The following is an 18,177-nucleotide window of genomic DNA, read 5'->3' on the forward strand; positions in this document are numbered from 1 at the left end:
AACAGCACTGTGCAAAAGTATTAGGCACATACATATAGATAATGTGCCTAAGAAATTTACATAGTACCATATATTATTCTTTCCAGTTACTAAATAACACTTAATACTACCAAGTTAACACAAAGCCAAGTACTTTTATTTCTGTTCCCCAACCACCTTCCTATTTTATCCATTATACTGTACTGTGCAAAAGTCTTAAGCACCCTTGATATATATGTGTGTGTGTGTGTGTATATACATGCGCCTGAGATCTTTGTACAGTACTGTATCTCTCTAGGACTCTCTGAACATGAATCAGACTTGGGCAATAAGAAAAAAATGTTCCCTGGCGTACTGAGTCCGCACTGTCAATTAAGCTCTCATTAACACTAATCCTAAATTAATCCCCTTTTTTTATTCTCTTCGTATTTAACCACTCTAATACACAGTTGGAGCAATTTACATAAATCTACCGACCTATACATGGGAGACAAGTGGAAGCTAGAGCACCCAAAGGACGCCCAGACTCGGGGAGTGCATAGACTGAACTCACGAGATAACAAGCTTACTGTTAGAGTCATTGTGATAACTCTAACTTCTGAAGAAGGATTTTGCTAACCTCTCCAAAAGCAATTGCCACAGATCAGTGGACATCTTGCACTTTTGCAAACCTCAGTAAAAAGTCCCCTCCCCATGACCTCCTCCACACAGGCCCTCCAACTCCAACCCCTTGTTTGATTGGCAAGAATGGGGTCAAAGAGATCAGTTGAAAGCACATATAAAAATGGCAAATGCTAGAAATTTGAAATGAAAAAAGGAAATGCTGGAAACACTCTCCAGGTCAGCTAGTGTTGGTGTAGTGTTATGATCCCAGCCCCCTCCTTTGTGAGAATCGCAAGAGCACCCGTTGAGGGGGAGCGGGTCAGTAGACCCAGGAAGTGAGAGAGAGAGAGAGAAACGTGCCAAATTGCATGTCCCACCCGGGATGCAGAATAAGACGACAGCGACTATTGTCTCATGGAGACCACGTGAAAAGCCCTCGGGCAAGGTGGGCTGGTTGAGAGAGCGACCCCGTGAGGAAGTATAAAGGAGAGTCTCAGGGGGACAGCCCTCTCAGACGCACCAAGAAGACACAAGAGATCGTTCCCGCAGCAGCGGGAAGCCATTCTGAAGGAAGCCACGTGCGTTAGATTCCGGGATTGGAATTTGTGGCTGGAATCACAGAAAACCGCTTTTAACTAACATTGGGGAGAGGAAACCAACGCTCCCCCGATTTCACGGAAGCTTCATCAAGAATCAGCAAGTTCTTTCTCTTCTCCCCCAATCTCTCTCTCTCTCTCTCTCTCTCTCTCGGTCGCCCCATCTTTTAAAGAATGAAGATGAGGTATTGGAAGATATCCCTGACAAAGTACCATCAAGTGGGACGGTTCAGTTGGAGGTGGAGAAATTAAAGTTGGAACGTGAAATTAAGTTAAAAGAGCTGGAAGCGGCTGAGAGAGAGAGAGAAAGGGTTGAGAGAGAGAGAGAGAGAGGGAAAGGCAAGAGAGAGAGAGGGAAAGGCAAAGACAGCATGAAATTCACCTAAAGAAGCTAGAAGCAGAAGAGAAAGAGAGGGAATGGGCCGCGAAAGAGAAGGAACGGGCCGAGAAAGAGAAGGAACGGGCCGAGAAAGAGAAACAGAGGCAACATGACCGGGAAATTGAGAAGATGAGAAACGAGCGAAGAGATCAAGGATTGGACCAAGCGGAGCGGTTTAATGTTAGTAGGGAGTTGAGATTGGTGCCCCCGTTCGAGGAGACAGATGTCGATAGTTATTTCTTGCTTTTTGAAAAGGTGGCAGTAAATCAGAAGTGGCCAAAAGAGCAGTGGGTGGCGTTGTTACAAACTGTGTTAAAGGGGAAGGCCCAACGAGCATATGCGGCGTTGTCCCTGGAGGAGGGAGGAGCGGAGAATTATGATGAGGTAAAGAAGGCCATTCTCCGGACTTACGAATTGGTACCTGAGGCCTATAGACAAAAGTTTAGAAATTTAAGGAAAGAGTGGAATCAAACGTATACCGAGCTAGCCCATGAAAAGGGGGTGCTCTTGGACCGTTGGTGCACCACGGAAAGGGTGGACGAGGATTATGGGCGTCTCAGGGAGTTACTTTTGATCGAGGAATTTAAAAGTCGTGTTCCGGAGGAGATCCGGATGTATTTGAATGAGAAGCCGGATAAGTCAGAATTTGCTAGGTTTGCAGACGAATATGTTCTAACCCACAAGACAAAGACTTCCTCGAATAAAGGTCCCCAGAGAGGCCATGGGAACGATCGGGAAAGTCCGACGAGTGAGGCAGAGGTTCCACCGGGAGCTAGCGGTGAGGTTGAGGGGGAAAGGCAAGACGGCCAGAGGGTTCCTGGTTTGACCTGTTTTAATTGTGGAAAGGAGGGGCACATTGCATCTCGATGCTTTGCTCCGAGAAAGGAGATAGGAAGAGGGAAAGCAGCAGTCCCTATCAGGTGTGCCGTGGTAATCAGCAAATCGACCATAGAGCCGAAGGTAGACAGAGTACGAGAGGGCTCTGGGAGTTGTCTGTCACACAGAACCGTGTCTGTGACGGAGGGAGACACACCAGTTCCCGTACGAATCTGGAGGGATACGGGCACTGAACTATCCCTGGTTAGCCATAAGGTACTAGAATTTGGTCGGGAAACGGGCATGGTAAAAGTGGAAGGAATAAATAAATGGATAGAAATGGTACCCTTATATAAGGTCATTCTGGATTGTGAGCTAGTGTATGGATCAGTTGAAATAGGGGTGCCCTCAGAATTCCCGGGAGCTGACGTGGACATCCTGCTGGGGAATGACTTAGCGGGGGTAAGGTTTGGTCAGCCATGCTGCCGACCTGGCGACCGGCGAGTGTGGTGGCCCCGCCCCTAGCGCCCAAGGACCATCTTGCCGGCGCGGTCACTCGCAGCATGTCGAAAGAGACAGCTGAGAACGAGAGCAGTTTAAACCTGGCCTGTTTTGATTTGGCCAAGACGTCTTCGATGACCCTGTGCCATGAGGGTTCAGAGGGTGGTAAGACGAAGAGTAGTAAAGTGAAAGGGCGTAAGGGAAAGGAGATAGATCTGCCCTTAGCGAAGAGAAAGGTCCTAAAGGTAGGAAATAAAGATGAGAAACAGATAAAGCTGTTAAAAGGTCCCGAGTTGGACATGGATGATCTGTCTGGTTTGGCAGAATTGTTTGAAGAACTTGAGAGTTCTAAAGGTGTTCCCGATAATGAGGTGAGGGCAGTCCTAGATGGAAAGGGTACCCTTGCCTCGAAGGAGTCTGCTGAAAGGGCCGAGGAGGTTGTTTCAGCTCGCAGGGTTGCACCTTCCCCGGGTGGGAGCTGCCCAGAGAGTAACTGGGAGGATCGGGGGAAGTTAGAATTTGAAAAAGGTACGGGTGTTGAAAGCCTGGAAGAGGCAAATGTCCCGTTTGAGTGGGTCCGAGATGGGGATGCACGTGGTGCTGAACCTGGCAACGGAGCTCAGAAGTCGTCTGAGGTATCTGATTCAGGGGAATGGGGCAGCCGTCCTTGTGGGTCAGATAGACTTGGTTCAGTGGGAAAAGGGTTAACCTTGGTAACCGGGGGAAGTGTGAGTTCCCCGGTGTTTGTACTCGAAGGTGGGTTCAAAGTTAACGCAGAATTTAAGAATGGGGGGATGAGGATTGTTGTTGAAGGAAACGGAAAGTCTGTAGTTTCCAAATCGAAGGAAGAAATCTTGAACCTGGCAGATCGCTCACAGAGTGAGCCGGGGGATAGCGGGGCCCCCCACTCTATTGTTATGCCAGGATGGGGTGTGAAAAGGCTGTCTTTGACAGGCTACTTGAGCGAAGAATTAACCAATAGCCTGAAGGGGACTGATAAAAGGGCCAGCCACTTGGGTAAAATCAAAGAATTGGGTGGAGATTGTCTGGGGCATGGTGTTGCTAAAATAACCCCAATGAACGGGGCGGGCGGGAGTTCACCACGAAAAACTACTCAAGTTCCCCACGGGGGGCTCACTGAAAAAGAGGCGACAGTTAATGGAGATGCTATTGTTAGACAGCCAAGCAGGTTGAACAGGTTTGCGCCCAAGCCTGTGAATAATAAAGACAACCCTTTGGAGACCTGCCGGTTAAGTTAAACGACTGAAACGATTAGTATTCGTGTAAACTTTTGTAAATGCTCCTAAGCTAAGGTCACACCTCCTTAGTTCTGTTGCTTAAGAGAAAAAAAATAAATAGGTGGTTATTGAATTGAAGTCTGATGTACGGTTCGCAATGTTAAGATATTAAAGAAAGGGACACTGTAATCGTTAACTATTTAGATACTGACTTGAATTATAATGGTAGTACTCTGTGAAAAGAAAAACTTGTGTATTGTGTTAGATTCAAAACTCCTGTAAGACTGTGTACCACTCCATTTTAACCGCTGGTAAAAATGTTTTAAGAGGGGAGGTGTTATGATCCCAGCCCCCTCCTTTGTGAGAATCGCAAGAGCACCTGTTGGGGGGATGGGGGGGTCAGTAGACCCAGGAAGTGAGAGAGAGAGAGAGAGAGAGAGAAACGTGCCAAATTGCACGTCCCACCCGGGATGCAGAATAAGATGACAGCGACTATTGTCTCATGGAGACCACGTGAAAAGCCCTCGGGCAAGGAGGGCTGGTTGAGAGAGAGATTGCATCATCCCAACCTGATTGACACCTGCGACCCCGTGAGGAAGTATAAAGGAGAGTCTCAGGGGGACAGCCCTCTCAGACGCACCAAGAAGACACAAGAGATCGTTCCCGCAGCAGCGGGAAGCCATTCTGAAGGAAGCCACGTGCATTAGATTCCAGGATTGGAATTTGTGGCTGGAATCACAGAAAACCGCTTTTAACTAACATTGGGGAGAGGAAACCAACGCTCCCCCGATTTCATGGAAGCTTCATCAAGAATCGGCAAGTTCTTTCTCTTCTCCCCCAATCTCTCTCTCTCTCTCGGTCGCCCCACGTGAAACCCAGCGATTTTCAAAGGGCTGAGGCCTGCAGCCTTCTGAGTGACTTTTATATTTCCAACGGACAATCTATTAACCCCTAGACAACCGTAGAGCTCACTTCTTAATGATGATTATTACTATACCCGCGCATTAGATTGAGTGTTGACGATGTGCACTATCTGAATATATGTATTAACCTTACTTTTGTGTCCCTTTATAAATAAAAACGTTTGAAAATAGTGGCATCAGACTTCAACAGACCTCTCTATCTCTGCTGGTAAGTTCTCCAGTTACGGGATTCGTAACAGTAGAAAGAAACGTTTCAGGCTGAGGTTTTAAAATTCTTATCCTTGACCTTACTCGGTGCTTTTCTTCTGTCGTGCAACCCTCCAAGATATCTGCAGCTATGACCTCCTGCTCATCTCCAAACGGAACTGTCGCAAAATGGCCAATTAGCCTTCAGCTGCAAACCACCTGCTCTGAAATTTCATCTTTCAGTCTCTTTACCAAACTTTTACTTTAAATGTCAAAACAGTACACCTGCAACCAAATTGTCTACTGCCCCTCATGCAGCTTGGTTTCAAATTCCAGACTTTAAAATTCATTTCGGTCCGGATGAAGTGTCTTTGACTTGAAACGTTGCCTCTGTCCCTCTCACCAAAGATGCTGCCTGACACAGAGTTTTCCCAGCAGTTTCTGTTTCTATTCCATTACGTATGTGCGGAGCAAGAACAATAACTGAGCATTAGGGTTAACTGTTCTTGCTGAGCCAAGTTAGTCATGGTACACACTGGGCAGGAGCAATGAATCGGGCCAAATGAGACGAAAATATGCTAAAAGGCTCATGTGAAAGAGAGAGCTCTGCGCACGGAGGAGGTCCAATTAATTCATCATGTGATCAATCAACCACATGTGTACTTGTTACATTCTCACAATCAGTTCAATACAATTCATATTCGGTCTCAATTTTTATTTGATAACAATCCCAAGGGTGCCACCCATCAGTCCCACAATCTCTTTGACCCCCTATCATCAGGCAGGAGGTATCATATCATTAGAACAAGGACTGTTAGGATGGGAAACAGTTTCTTCCCCCAGTCCACGAGACTACTGAAATCCCTGCTACCACCTAGGTCTCATTGTGTAAGAAGTGCCAATAGCATTATAACTTGTGTTGTAAATGCCCCTGATGCTAAATGTAAACGTTCTGGTATGTATTTTATAACTGACCATTTATTTCTGGTAATATTACTTTATGTGTTGTATGTGAGTTATATGTACTGTGTTGTGCACCTTGATCTGGAGGAACATTGTTTCATTTGGCAGTATATGTGTATATGGAAGAATGACAATAAACTTGACTTTGATCCTATGAGCTGCTTTGGGGCATTTTACTATATCAATCACACTTGACAAATGCCTGCTTGCTTGCTGGTCAGAGGAGCGGTTGTGGTTTGAGGTCAAGATCCTTCATCAGTCCTGAAACAGCAACCATGCCTCTTCCTACGCAGATGCTGCCAAACCTTCAGAGTTCCACCTGTAGTTTGCTTTGTTTTGCCCCACATCACAGCATCTGGATTTCCCCTATGCACCCATGTTTACTACTGCCCTCTGGACCACACCCAAGAGCTCTTCCCTCCAGTCAAAAGTGGCCATACCTTCGAGAAGTCACAAATGAGAAGTGAGCCGGGGCATTGGGAGAGAAGTTCCGAGGACTGTCCAAGGGACTGCTGCCTGAATAAAGGAACAAAACACATGACAGGTCAGCTGGGGCTTCTTCACACCGAACACCGAAACAAACTCAGCATCAGTGGACACAGACACAAACTTATCTATTGTTCTCCTCTCTCTACAGATGCTGCCCGACCTCAGACTTGCCACACGTACATGAAAGCATAGCGTGAAATTGGTCTTTTGCATTAACAACCAATTCACAAAAGGATGAGCTGGGGCAGCCTGCAAGTGTCACATATGACCTGTGTACAGGACATGAGCAGGACACCCAGATGGTATGTTGCCTCCAAGGTTGTACGGTCATGGACGTCTTGGATTGTGTCCACAAAATTTTGGAGGGGGAGGGAGAGCAGCCAGATGTCTCGGTACATATTGCTACCAATGACCTAGAGGTCCTGAAGAGAGAATTTAGAAAGCTGAGAAGCAGGACCTACAGGGCAGTAATTTCTGCATTGCTACCTGTGAGGATTGCAACAGGATGATTTGGCAGATAAATGCGTGGCTGAGAAGCTGGTCCAAGGGACAGGGCTTCAGGTTCTTGGATCATTGGGACCTCTGGGGGAGGTATGACCTGTTCATATGGGATGGGTTGCACTTGAACCTGAGGAGGGCCAAAACTATCATGGTCAGGTTTGTTAGAGCTGTTGGGGAGGGTTTAAACTAATGTGACGGGGGTTTTGAAACCAGAGTGAAAGGGCTCAAAATAGGACAGCTGGTAAAAAAGCGAAATTAGTGTGCAATCAGACTGTCGGGAAGGGTAGGCAGACGACAGGACAAAATGGCAGCCAGCAGTGTGAGTATCAGTACAGTAGGGATGCAGAATCAAAAAGGGTAGCAAATACAGTACTCAAAGTGTTATATCTCAATGCATGGAGTATAAGAAATAAGGTGGATTGTCTTGTTGCACTATTACAGATTGTCAGATATGATGTTGCGGCCATCACTGAATCATGGCTAAAGGAAGGTTGTGGTTGGGAGCTGAAAGTCCAAGGTTACATGTTGTATCAGGGGAATAGGAAAACAGGCAGACTGGGTGGCTTGATTCTGCTGGTAAAGAATGGCATCAAATCAGTAGAAAGATGCGAAATAGGAATGGAAGATGTTGAATCCTTGTGGGTTGAGTTAAGAAGCTACAAGGGTAAAAGGACCCTGATGGCTGTTATCTATAGGCCTCCCAATAGTAGCTGCGATGTGGACCACAGATTACAATGGGAAATAGAAATGGTGTGTCAAAAGGGCAATGTTATGATAGTTATGGGAGATTTTAACATGCAGGTTGAATGGGAAAATCAGGCTGGTAATGGATCTCAAGAGAGTGAGTTTGATGAATGCCTACGAGATGGTTTTTAGAGCAGTTTGTCATTTAGCCTACTAGGGGATCAGCTATTCTGGATTGGGTGTTATGTAATGAACTAGAGGCAATTAAGAAGCTTAAGGTAAAAGAACACTTGAGAGACAGTGATCACAATATGATTGAATTCAGCTTGAAATTTGATAGGCAGAAAGTAAAGTCTGACATAGCCGTATTTCAGTGGAGTAAAGGAAATGACAGTGGTACGAGAGAGAAGCTGGCCAAAGTCAACTGGAAGGAGATGCTAGCAAGGATGACAGCAGAGAGCAATGCCGCGAGTTTCTGGGAAAAATGAGGAAGAACCAGAATAGATGTATTATGTACTTAAGGGTATATAAGTCACCTGGACCAGATGAACTGCACCGTAGAATTCTGAAAGAGGCGGCGGTAGAGATTGTGGAGGCATTAGTACTGATCCTTCAAAAATCATTGGTCTCTGGCATGGTGCCAGAAGACTGGATAATTCCAAGTGTCACTCCACTCTTTAAGAAAGGAGGAGGCAGCAGAAAGGAAATTACAGACCAGTCAGCCTGACCTCAGTGGTTGGGAAGATGTTGGAGTCAATTGTTACAAATGAGGTGATGGAGTACTTGGTGACACAGGACAAGATAGGACAGAGTCAGTGTGGTTTCCTTAAGGGACAATCTTGCCTGATGAACCTGTTGGAATTCTTTGCAGGGATTACAAATAGGATAGGTAAAGGGGATGCAGTAGATGTTTTATTCTTGGACTTTCAGAAGGCCTTTGACAAGTTGCCACATGTGAGGCTGCTTACCAAGTTAAGACCCCATGGTATTATAGGAAAGTTATTGGCATGGTTAGAGCATTGGCTGATTGGTAGAAGGCAGCGACTGGGAACAAAAGGATCCTTGTTTGGTTGGCTGCCAATGATTAGTGGTGTTCTGCAGGGGTCACTTCTTTTTATGCTGTATATCAATGATTTAGATGATGGAATAGATGGCTTTGTTGCCAAATGTGCAGATGATGCAAAGATTGGTGGAGGGGCAGGTAGTGTTGAGGAAACAGGTAGGATGTAGAAGGACTTAGATTAGGAGAATGGGCAAGGAAATGGCAAATGAAATACAATGTTGGAAAATGCAAGGTCATGTACTTTGGTAGTAGAAATAAATGTGCAGATTATTTTCTAAATGAAGAGGAAATCCAAAACTCTGAGATGCAAAGGGACTTGAGTGTCCTTGTGCAGAATACCCTAAAAGTTAACTTGTAGGTTGAGTTGGTGGTGAGGAAGGCAAATGCAATGTTAGCATTCATTTCAAAAGGTCTAGAACGCAAGAGCATGGATGTGATGCTGAGGCTTTATAAGGCACTTGTGAGGGCTCACCTTGAGTATTGTGAACAGTTTCGGATTCCTCATTTAAGAAAAGGTGTGCTGGCATTGGAGAGGGTCCAGAGGAGGTTCACAAGGATGATTCCAGGAATGAAAGGGTTATCATACAAGGACGATTTAATGGCTCTAGGTCTGTACTCGCTAGAATTTAGAAGGATGAGGGGGGAATCTCATTGAAACCTTTCAAATATTAGAAGGCCTAGATAGAGTTGATGTGGAAAGCATGTTTCCCATGGTAGGAAAATCTAGGACAAAGGGCACAGCCTCAGGATAGAGGGGTGTCCATTTAAAACAGAAATGCTGAGAAATTTCTTCTGCCAGTGAGTGGTGAATTTGTATAATTTGTTACCACGGGAAGCTAAGGAGGCCAGTTCATTGGGTGTATTTAAGGCTGAGATTGAAAGGTTCTTGACTAGAGACAGCGTTAAAGGTTATGGGGAGAAGGCCAGGGAGTGGGGCTGAGAAAGGGGAAAGGGATTCAGCCATGATTGAATGGTGGAGCAGACTCGATGAGCCAAATGGCCTAATTCTGCCCTTATGTCCTGTGGTCTTATATAGCTATATACATGTGTACGGTTGAATAACAAACTTGAACTTGTAAAAATGAGTGTATGTACACACTATCTGAATGCAGTAATACTATGGGAGCACATTCATGCATAAGCTGAGCATTTGTAACCCCAGGATTGCCTGTAATTTCACAGTTACCATTACTGACAATAGCTTACTTTGGGTATATATATATTTAATTAACTGAATTTAAATTTACTAGTTGCCATGGTAGTTGGCTCAGGTAGCCAGCTTAGTAATATTACCACCCTAATTCTGTGACATCCAGATGATTAGTTTTTGATGGCCAACAACTCTATTTGGAACCAGGGTCACTGGAAGTATTTTGCGACTGTGAGAAAAACATGGGGCGGCAGGGTTATGCCGTGCTTTCCAGCACCAGCTGTAAGATCACGGTTCTATTTCCACCACTGTCTGTAAGAGTTTGAATGTTCTCCCCATGACCATGTGGGTTTCCTCTGGGTGCTCCAGTTACCTCCCACATTCCATAAGACATTCGGTTAGGGTTAGTGAGTTGTGGGCATACTATGTTGTCACCAGAAGTGTAGGGACATTTGCAGGATGTCCAATACAATCTTCACTGATTTGATTTGACACAAATGATGCGTTTCACTGCAGGTGACAATGAAAGCTGATCTTTCACCTTCCTTTTCACTTAGTAATAGTATCGTACAGCATAGAAATGGGCCATTCAGCCCAACAACGTACTCAGTTGCCATTATTTGGTCCCTATCCCTCTAAACCTTTCCTATGCAGTGGTATTATTCTCAGTGGCAAAGGGCCAAAGCCAAGGAACCTGACGCCTTACCTAGGTGTCCTGGGAGAGGTGAATGAGGCCGTGGAAGGGTTGGTGATGTGCTGGTCAGAATCAAGCTTTTCCTGTTGCTGGTTCGACAACTGCAGAGAACAACAAACATAGAAGAGAATCAGAACTATTAATGTCAGCATACAGATAAACATCTTCAGAGCCATTGGCTGAGTTCATTATAAATACAGAAATATCAAAAACAGGGGCAAGAGTAGGCCATTTGCCCCTTCAAGCCTGTTCTGCCACTTAATAGGATTGTGATTCACCATCTAAGTCTAGTTCCTGTTCCTGCTTTCCTTTTCTGCCTTGATCTCTCCCAGTCTTAAGCACTATATCTAACTCCTTTTATTAGGTGCACCTGTTCACCTGCTTGTTAATGCAAATATATAGTCAGCTAATCACGTGACAGCAACTCAATACACAAAAAAAGCATGCAAATGTAGTCAAGAGGTTCAGTTGTTGTTCAGACAAAATGTCAGAATGGGGAAGAAATATGATCTAAGTTTTTTTGACTGTAAAATGATTGTTGGTGCCAGATGGGGTGGTTTGTGTATCAGAGAAAATACGATCTCCAGGGATTTTCGCACATAACAGTCTCCAGAATTTACAGAGAATGGTGCGAAAAGCAAAAAAAAAATCCAGTGAGTGGTAGTTCTGTGAGAAAATACTCCTTGTTTGCGGGAGAGGTCAGAGGAGAATGGCCAAACTGGTTCATGCTGTCAGGAAGGCAACAGCAACTCAAATGACCACACGATATAACAGTGATGTGCAGAAGAGCATCTGTGAATGCATAACATGTTGGAACTTGAAGTGGATGGGTTACAAACACAGAAGACCATGAACTTACACTCAGTGTCCACTTTATTAGGTACAGGAGGTGCCTAATAATAAGCAGCACTGCTATCAGATTTTAGAACCAATCACTTTTTTCACACCCCCTTCTCCAGGGGTGACACATTCTCAAACTATTAACCATACCTCCCTGGATTATTCCATTATTGTCATGTCAGCATTTCTTTTTGCAATGCTTCAGAGTACACCACAGTCTTTGCGTCTTCTGTTTTGCATTCACTGACATTACCATGTACATTGAGCTTCATTCAAGCAAGGAATTTTATTACACTCTGGTGTATTTGACAATGAAGTAATCTGAGTCTGGCTTCTAATGCTTTCTGTGGTAGAGAATTGCACTGGTCACCTCGCCACTCTCAACCTCACATGGTTTTCTCCCTTTTGTTTGCCCTAGAATCCCCTGTAGCCAGGATCATCCTTTCTCCATCTGCCCTGCTCAGCTCTGGTAGTACTCGTAGGTTGTTGTGAGATCCATTCTTGGTCTAATTCTATTTTTTGGTAATTTTTTTTGATTGAAGTTCATCATCAAACAAACATTTCCATAAGATGTATTTCAGACATTGTACATATATATCATATAATCATATACATCATAAATCTCCACTAAGTATTTATCTGAGGTATACACTTATGGAAAAGAGTGGAAAGAAAAAACAAGCAAAAGGAAAGAACTATGTACAAGTAGGGAGTGATCTTTTTTTTTACAACATATTCATTGATTTGTGAGAATAAAATCAGGCCTATGTGGCTTTATGTAGTTAAACCATTTTTCCCAGTATGAATCTGATGACCGTAATCTTCATCGATTCATTCTCTTTCATATATTAGTTCTGTCAAACCAGGAACCAGTCCAATGAAGCTTCACTAGATTCCCTGCATAGCATGCATCTGAGAAATCTTCTTCCTCTGATAAGAAGACCAAAACTTCACTGAATACTCAAGATGTGGTCTTATGAAGACTCTGTATGTTGTCAGGATAAATCAAGGACACGATCCACCCAGCCAACATACTTTTTGTCCCTCTTCCCTCCGGGAGAATGTTCAGGAGCTTGAAGATTCGTACAGCCAGATTTGGGAACAGCTTCTTTCCAACTGTGATAAGACTTCTGAACGGATCCTGACCCAGATCTGGGCCATACCTTCCAAATATCTGGACCTGACTTGCGTTACCTTACTTTCTCTTTTCTATTTTCTAGTTATGATTTATCATTTAAATTTTTATTATATTTACTTCGATTTGTACTTCAGGGAGCGAGAAACGCAGAATCAAATATTGTACGCTGTGATGATTGTACGCTCTAGTATCAATTGTTTGGTTGCAATAAAAGTAAAGTAAAATAAGACATTCATTTTTTTCTCAATTTGATGGCCAACGAACTATTCACCTTCTGAACTACATGCTACATATGCATGTTTACCTTTGGCCACTGGTTCACGGGGTTCTTCCTTGCCCAATCTGTCATTGCTCAGATAATAATATTCCTTAAGCAAAGAACAAACCACTGGAGGAGCTCAGAGGGTCATGTAGCAACAGTGCAGGCAAAGGGATGGTCAGAGTTTCAGGCCAAGACCCAGCACTGTGTCCAATTTGTTATGGACTCCAGCACCTGCAGTCTCAAGTCTTCAATAATTTGCCTTTAAGCTTTTGGTACCAACATGGATAACATCATTTTTTTCCTTATTCTGCCATATATTTGCCTTCTTGTTCAACCTGTCAAAATCACATTGGAGCTTTTCTGCATTTTACTCACCTCCACCAACACTATCCCTGCAAACTCGGAGATCTATCCTTTCATTCCTTCGTGTGAGCTCAATTTATTTTGGGTATCACTGGGATACTGGCATCTGATCCCTACTATACCTCACCAATCATCCTCCTCCAGCTGGATACACAGCAATGTCCTGATGAAAGGTCTCAGCCTAAAAGGTCAACTGTTCATTCCTCTCCATAGAAGCTGCCTGACCTGCTGAATTCCACCAGCATTTTGTGTTTGTTCCTCTGGATTTCCAGGGTCTTCAAAATGTCATGTTTATGAAACACTGGTGTATATTCTTCTTCCTGACAGCGATCTAGTTGCCCATCAATGTCTCCACCTTCTCCATAGTTCTATGTACTTAAATTTGCACACTAACGGACCTTACTGAAAGCTTTCTGAAAATCCATAGACCATGCACATTGGTTTTCCTTTATTACATCCTCAAAAAAAGTTCCAATAGATATATGACACTTGATTTCCCTCTCAGAAATCCATGCTGATTTTGTCCAATCCTGTCCCCGTTTTCGTCACATTCCACTCCTTTACATTTTACAATGGACTCCAGCATTTTCCCTACTGGTAACGTCCAACCAGTCGATATAAAATTTCGTGCTTATTAATCCCTCTGCCTCGTTTTTAAACAGTGGGTGAATGAGCTACTCTCTGAACCCTTTCACTTACTTAAGTTCTCTGGAATGTAAATTATTTGTCCCAGGGGATTTACCAGCCCTCACTCTCATGGACTTCTCCAACATCACTTCCCAACTAATATTAATTTCACTCAAGCTCATCTTTTTCAATAAAACTTTATAGGACTCCAATATTTCCCAGAGATTATTTGTGTGACAAAAGCAGACTGCATTTAATTGCTCCACCAATCTCTTGTTCCTCAGTATAAATTCCCCTGTTTCTGACTGAGAGGAACAGGAACAAGATAATCAGCTTCTCAATCCTATTCAATCATGGCTAATCAACTCTGTCTTGACACCCAGACGTGATAAAAATCTACTGCATAGAAATTCATCCCATTTGCTCTATTATTGCATCAACCCATTATGCTTGACCTCTGAATATTTTGGCACTGGAATCGCAGTTCAGATTCTACATTGTGTTCCAACCATCAAAGTCTTAGGACTTTGAGAGTCAAGGTATATGGGGAGAAGGCAGGAACGGGGTACTGATTGTGGATGATAAGCCATGATCACATTGAATGGCGGTGCTGGCTCGAAGGGCTGAATGGCCTACTCTTGCACCTATTGTCTGTTGTCTATTGTCTTCCATACATCCCACAGCTAAGCATGGGTGGAAGATACAAAAGCTTGAGACCACGTATCTCTAGGCTGAAGGACAGCTTTTACGCCACTGCTATCATACTCCCATACACTAAAAGATGAAGTCTTCATCACCCCCTCTACCTCAGGGTGCCTCTTACTCTTTACTTATCTACCCTCACTCAGTCTTCTCTGAAACTGCAACGCCATATTTTTTTCACTCTACTACCTCTATGTACCAAAGTAAGGCATAATCTTTCTGTTTGGCACACAAACAAAAGCTTTTCACTTTATCTAGGTACATGCAGTAGTGGGATGACTTGAGTTGAGCATAATGTTCTCCCAAGAAGCTGTCCACTGGCAAGTCCTCAGGTGGCTGCAGAGGCCCGTCCGGGGTCCACATATTTAGGGTTGATTCCCTTAATGGAGAACGTCTGTGATGTCTTGGTTTAACCTGGGGAGGCTGATGCATGGGCAGCCACCACACAGTCCTTGACAGATCGGGCACAGGGTGCAGTGGGTGGAATGCAAGATGACTGGGAATGCTTCACTTCTATTCTGGTGTGTCATCATCTTTTGCCAGCTTCTGCCAGGTCATGGTTAGGTTGCTCCTTGTCTGGAATCTCCCCTTTGATCTTACCACCGGGGCGGCCCCACCAGAGCTAAGCGCCAGATGTCTAAACTTCAGATGACATTGCTTTCGGAATCTTGGGAACTCACAATCTTCTTCACCGCGACAAGGAGCCAACCCTCAGAGAAGATTATCCTGAGAAACAAGCCTCTTAACATCTGCCCTGTCAGTTGCTCTCAAAACCCTACATCTCAATGAGTTCTTTCATTCTGCTAAGCTCCACAGACTCACCATGTTCATCCTCACAGACCAGCCCTCTCATCCCAGGAATCAATCCAGTGAATCTACGTGGCACAGTCATACTGCTCTCCCAGAATAGGGACAAAAGACACAGTAATTAAGGCTGCCTCATTGGTCAGACAGAGCTGTCGTTTTAATAATATATATCCAAACTCTAAGCCTTTCTCCTTTCATTGAGCCTCAGATAATTATAATCTCAGTCAACACTGCCAAGTACCTTAACAAGACTGTAGACCATTTAAGAGAACAAACAAGCCTCCCTAGCATGTAGCAAATAATAGCCTCCGCCAGTTTCTCCCTTCAAGGAGACAAATTAATACCTAGCGGATAATGATTATTGCAGTGCTGTGTCATGAACACCTTTGAGATGGAAGCTTTTATTAAAGAGAATTAGCTCAGAAAGCAGCTCATTAAACTTCAGCTGCAGCCCTTCTCATTGCAATGCCAGTTACAAGCCCACCAATCCCTTGCTGCCATTCAGAGAATATTCATTTGATTTGGCCCCCAAAGCTTGTGTTTATTACATAATGCCGGCGCTAACCCTGAGATGCCTAATTCTGTGCTGTGACAGTAAGAGGCTTCAGCTCGTCGGGAAGGGAATTTGCCACTGTCAGAGGGGAGGAAGGTGGACCTTCTGGGTGGTGCTCCCAGCAATTGGAAATTTGGCTTAATATTGTCATATCTACCAAAGGTTTAGTTTGCATGCCATTCATACCAATCTCTTTCTCACCTCAGTGCATAGAGGTAGTACAAAGGAAAAACAATAACAGAAGGTAGAATAAAGTGTTACAATTACAGAAAAAGTGCAGTGCAGGTAGATTATAAGGTACAAGGCTACGATGAAGTAGACTGTGAGGTCAAGAATCTTCAGAAGCTAATGTCACTGGCAGCAGTACAATGCAATACACGATAATATGGGAAAAAAACTCTTACAGTCAATGTGTGTGTGTATATATATATAATCTAATAGTTTAGTGGAAAAAGTCAAATAGTAGTGCAAACACAGAAATAAAAAAGTAGTGTGGTAGTGCTCATGTGTTCAATGTCCATTCTGGAATCGACTGGCAGAGGGGAAGATGCTGTTCCTGAATTGTTGAATGTGTTTTTCAACATGAGGGTGATTTTCAACTTATGAAAATTTCAACTGAAAATAGGAAATACACTGTAGGTCAAGCAGCATCTGCAGAGAGAGAGAAACAATAACCACTTCAGGTGGTGTTACAATCCCAAAATGTTAACCATTTTTCTTTCCACAATTACTGCTGGTTTTCCCTGCACTTTCATTTTTTTAAAAATATGTTGTGTATTTACAGTTTCTATTGATTTTCATTTAAGCAACATTGCAGGAATATTTCCTGCTGGGTGGCGGGCAGCACTTTAACTCAGAGTAGATTTTTTCTACTTTCACCACAAAACACTCCTTGCTGAACCAAATGCAAGTGACACTGGCTGTAATCATCACTGTTTAATTCAGTTTCTGTGATTAAGTGGAGTGTTGCGAAGGGGGCAGAGAGAAGAGACTGATGGTGGAAAGGCTATAGGAGAGGGGGACAGTGGAAGGGAAGAAAAGACAGGCAAAAAAGAATGAAGAATGGGGAGGAGGGAAAAGACAAACAGTCATATTTCGACAGCACATTTTCTGTCCACAGAAAATCCCACTGCACTTTACACCCAATATGGATGTAGTTACTGTTGGAAATGAAAAATAACAGGAAAAATATCAGGACACAGCGAGCTCCCAAAAGTGATAATATTCAAAGAATCGGCCTATTCCAGTCCTTATGGGGTGACTAGACACCAAAAACAGCTTCCTCGTGTCTTCAATAAGATTTTACACCTTCTTTGAAAGGTAACACTCTGATAGGGCAGTGTTCTCTCAACACACCCAATGCCACTTGAAGTCTTATTCAAAAACCATGATACTGGAGGAACTCAGTGGGTCAGGCAGCATCTGAGGAGGGAAATGGTCAGCTGACGCTTCAAGTCCAAATCCTTCACTTGGGCTGAAAGAGTTGAGAGGAGGTAGTCAGAAGAAGTGAGGGGAAGGGTTGGAATAAGGCTGGCAAGGGACAGCTGGATCCAGGTGAGGAGGCGAGAGTGTACAAGGTGGGAGGTAAGAGCAAAGATGCTGAAAACTGATAGGAGAGGAAGGAGGAGAATGAAATCAAGGGTGGGGAGCACAGATGTGAACAATAGTGGATTGGTGACTAGTTGGAGGAGTGTGTGTGGGTGAGGGGCAGATGGAGGAGGGTAAAAACAGGGTGATGAGGTCTGGGGCAATTGTAGGAAGAACTGGGCGTTAAGACGTAGGCCTAGGAACTGATCAGGTCTGATAATCACTAAGGGCACTTCCAGTTAATTTACTCCCACTGAAAATCTGCGTCAACTAACTGGCAAGATTGCTCAAGAACATCTTCTAATCTCTCGCTGCTGCAGTAGGAGGCTCCCACCGGCTTCAAAAGAGGAACAATCATGTCAGTGCCCAAGAAGAGCAGGGTGAGCTTCCTCCATGACTATCACCCAGTGGCACCCTCGTCTACTGTGATGAACGGCTTTGAGAGGATGGTCATCTCCAGAATCAACTCCTGTCTAAGCGAGGACCGAAACTCACTGCAACTTGCCTGTAGCAACAAAAGGTCTACAGTAGAT

At 44.1% G+C, this 18,177-nt stretch overlaps 1 protein-coding gene across 1 annotated transcript in view; it reads right to left on the reverse strand.

Annotated features, from left to right (window-relative positions):
• Nucleotides 1–18,177, reverse strand: part of LOC132406413 (microtubule-associated serine/threonine-protein kinase 1-like) — a 180,377-nt gene that overhangs the window by 123,986 nt on the left and 38,214 nt on the right. Inside the window, exons 2-3 of the mRNA XM_059992053.1 lie at nucleotides 10,778–10,866; nucleotides 6,625–6,700 (exon numbers count right to left, since the gene is read on the reverse strand). Of these exons, the coding sequence (XP_059848036.1) occupies nucleotides 6,625–6,700; nucleotides 10,778–10,866 (165 nt within the window). The remainder of the gene's footprint in view (nucleotides 1–6,624; nucleotides 6,701–10,777; nucleotides 10,867–18,177) is intronic.

Source organism: Hypanus sabinus, chromosome 16 (genome assembly GCF_030144855.1).
Source record: "Hypanus sabinus isolate sHypSab1 chromosome 16, sHypSab1.hap1, whole genome shotgun sequence".
NCBI lineage: Eukaryota > Metazoa > Chordata > Chondrichthyes > Myliobatiformes > Dasyatidae > Hypanus > Hypanus sabinus.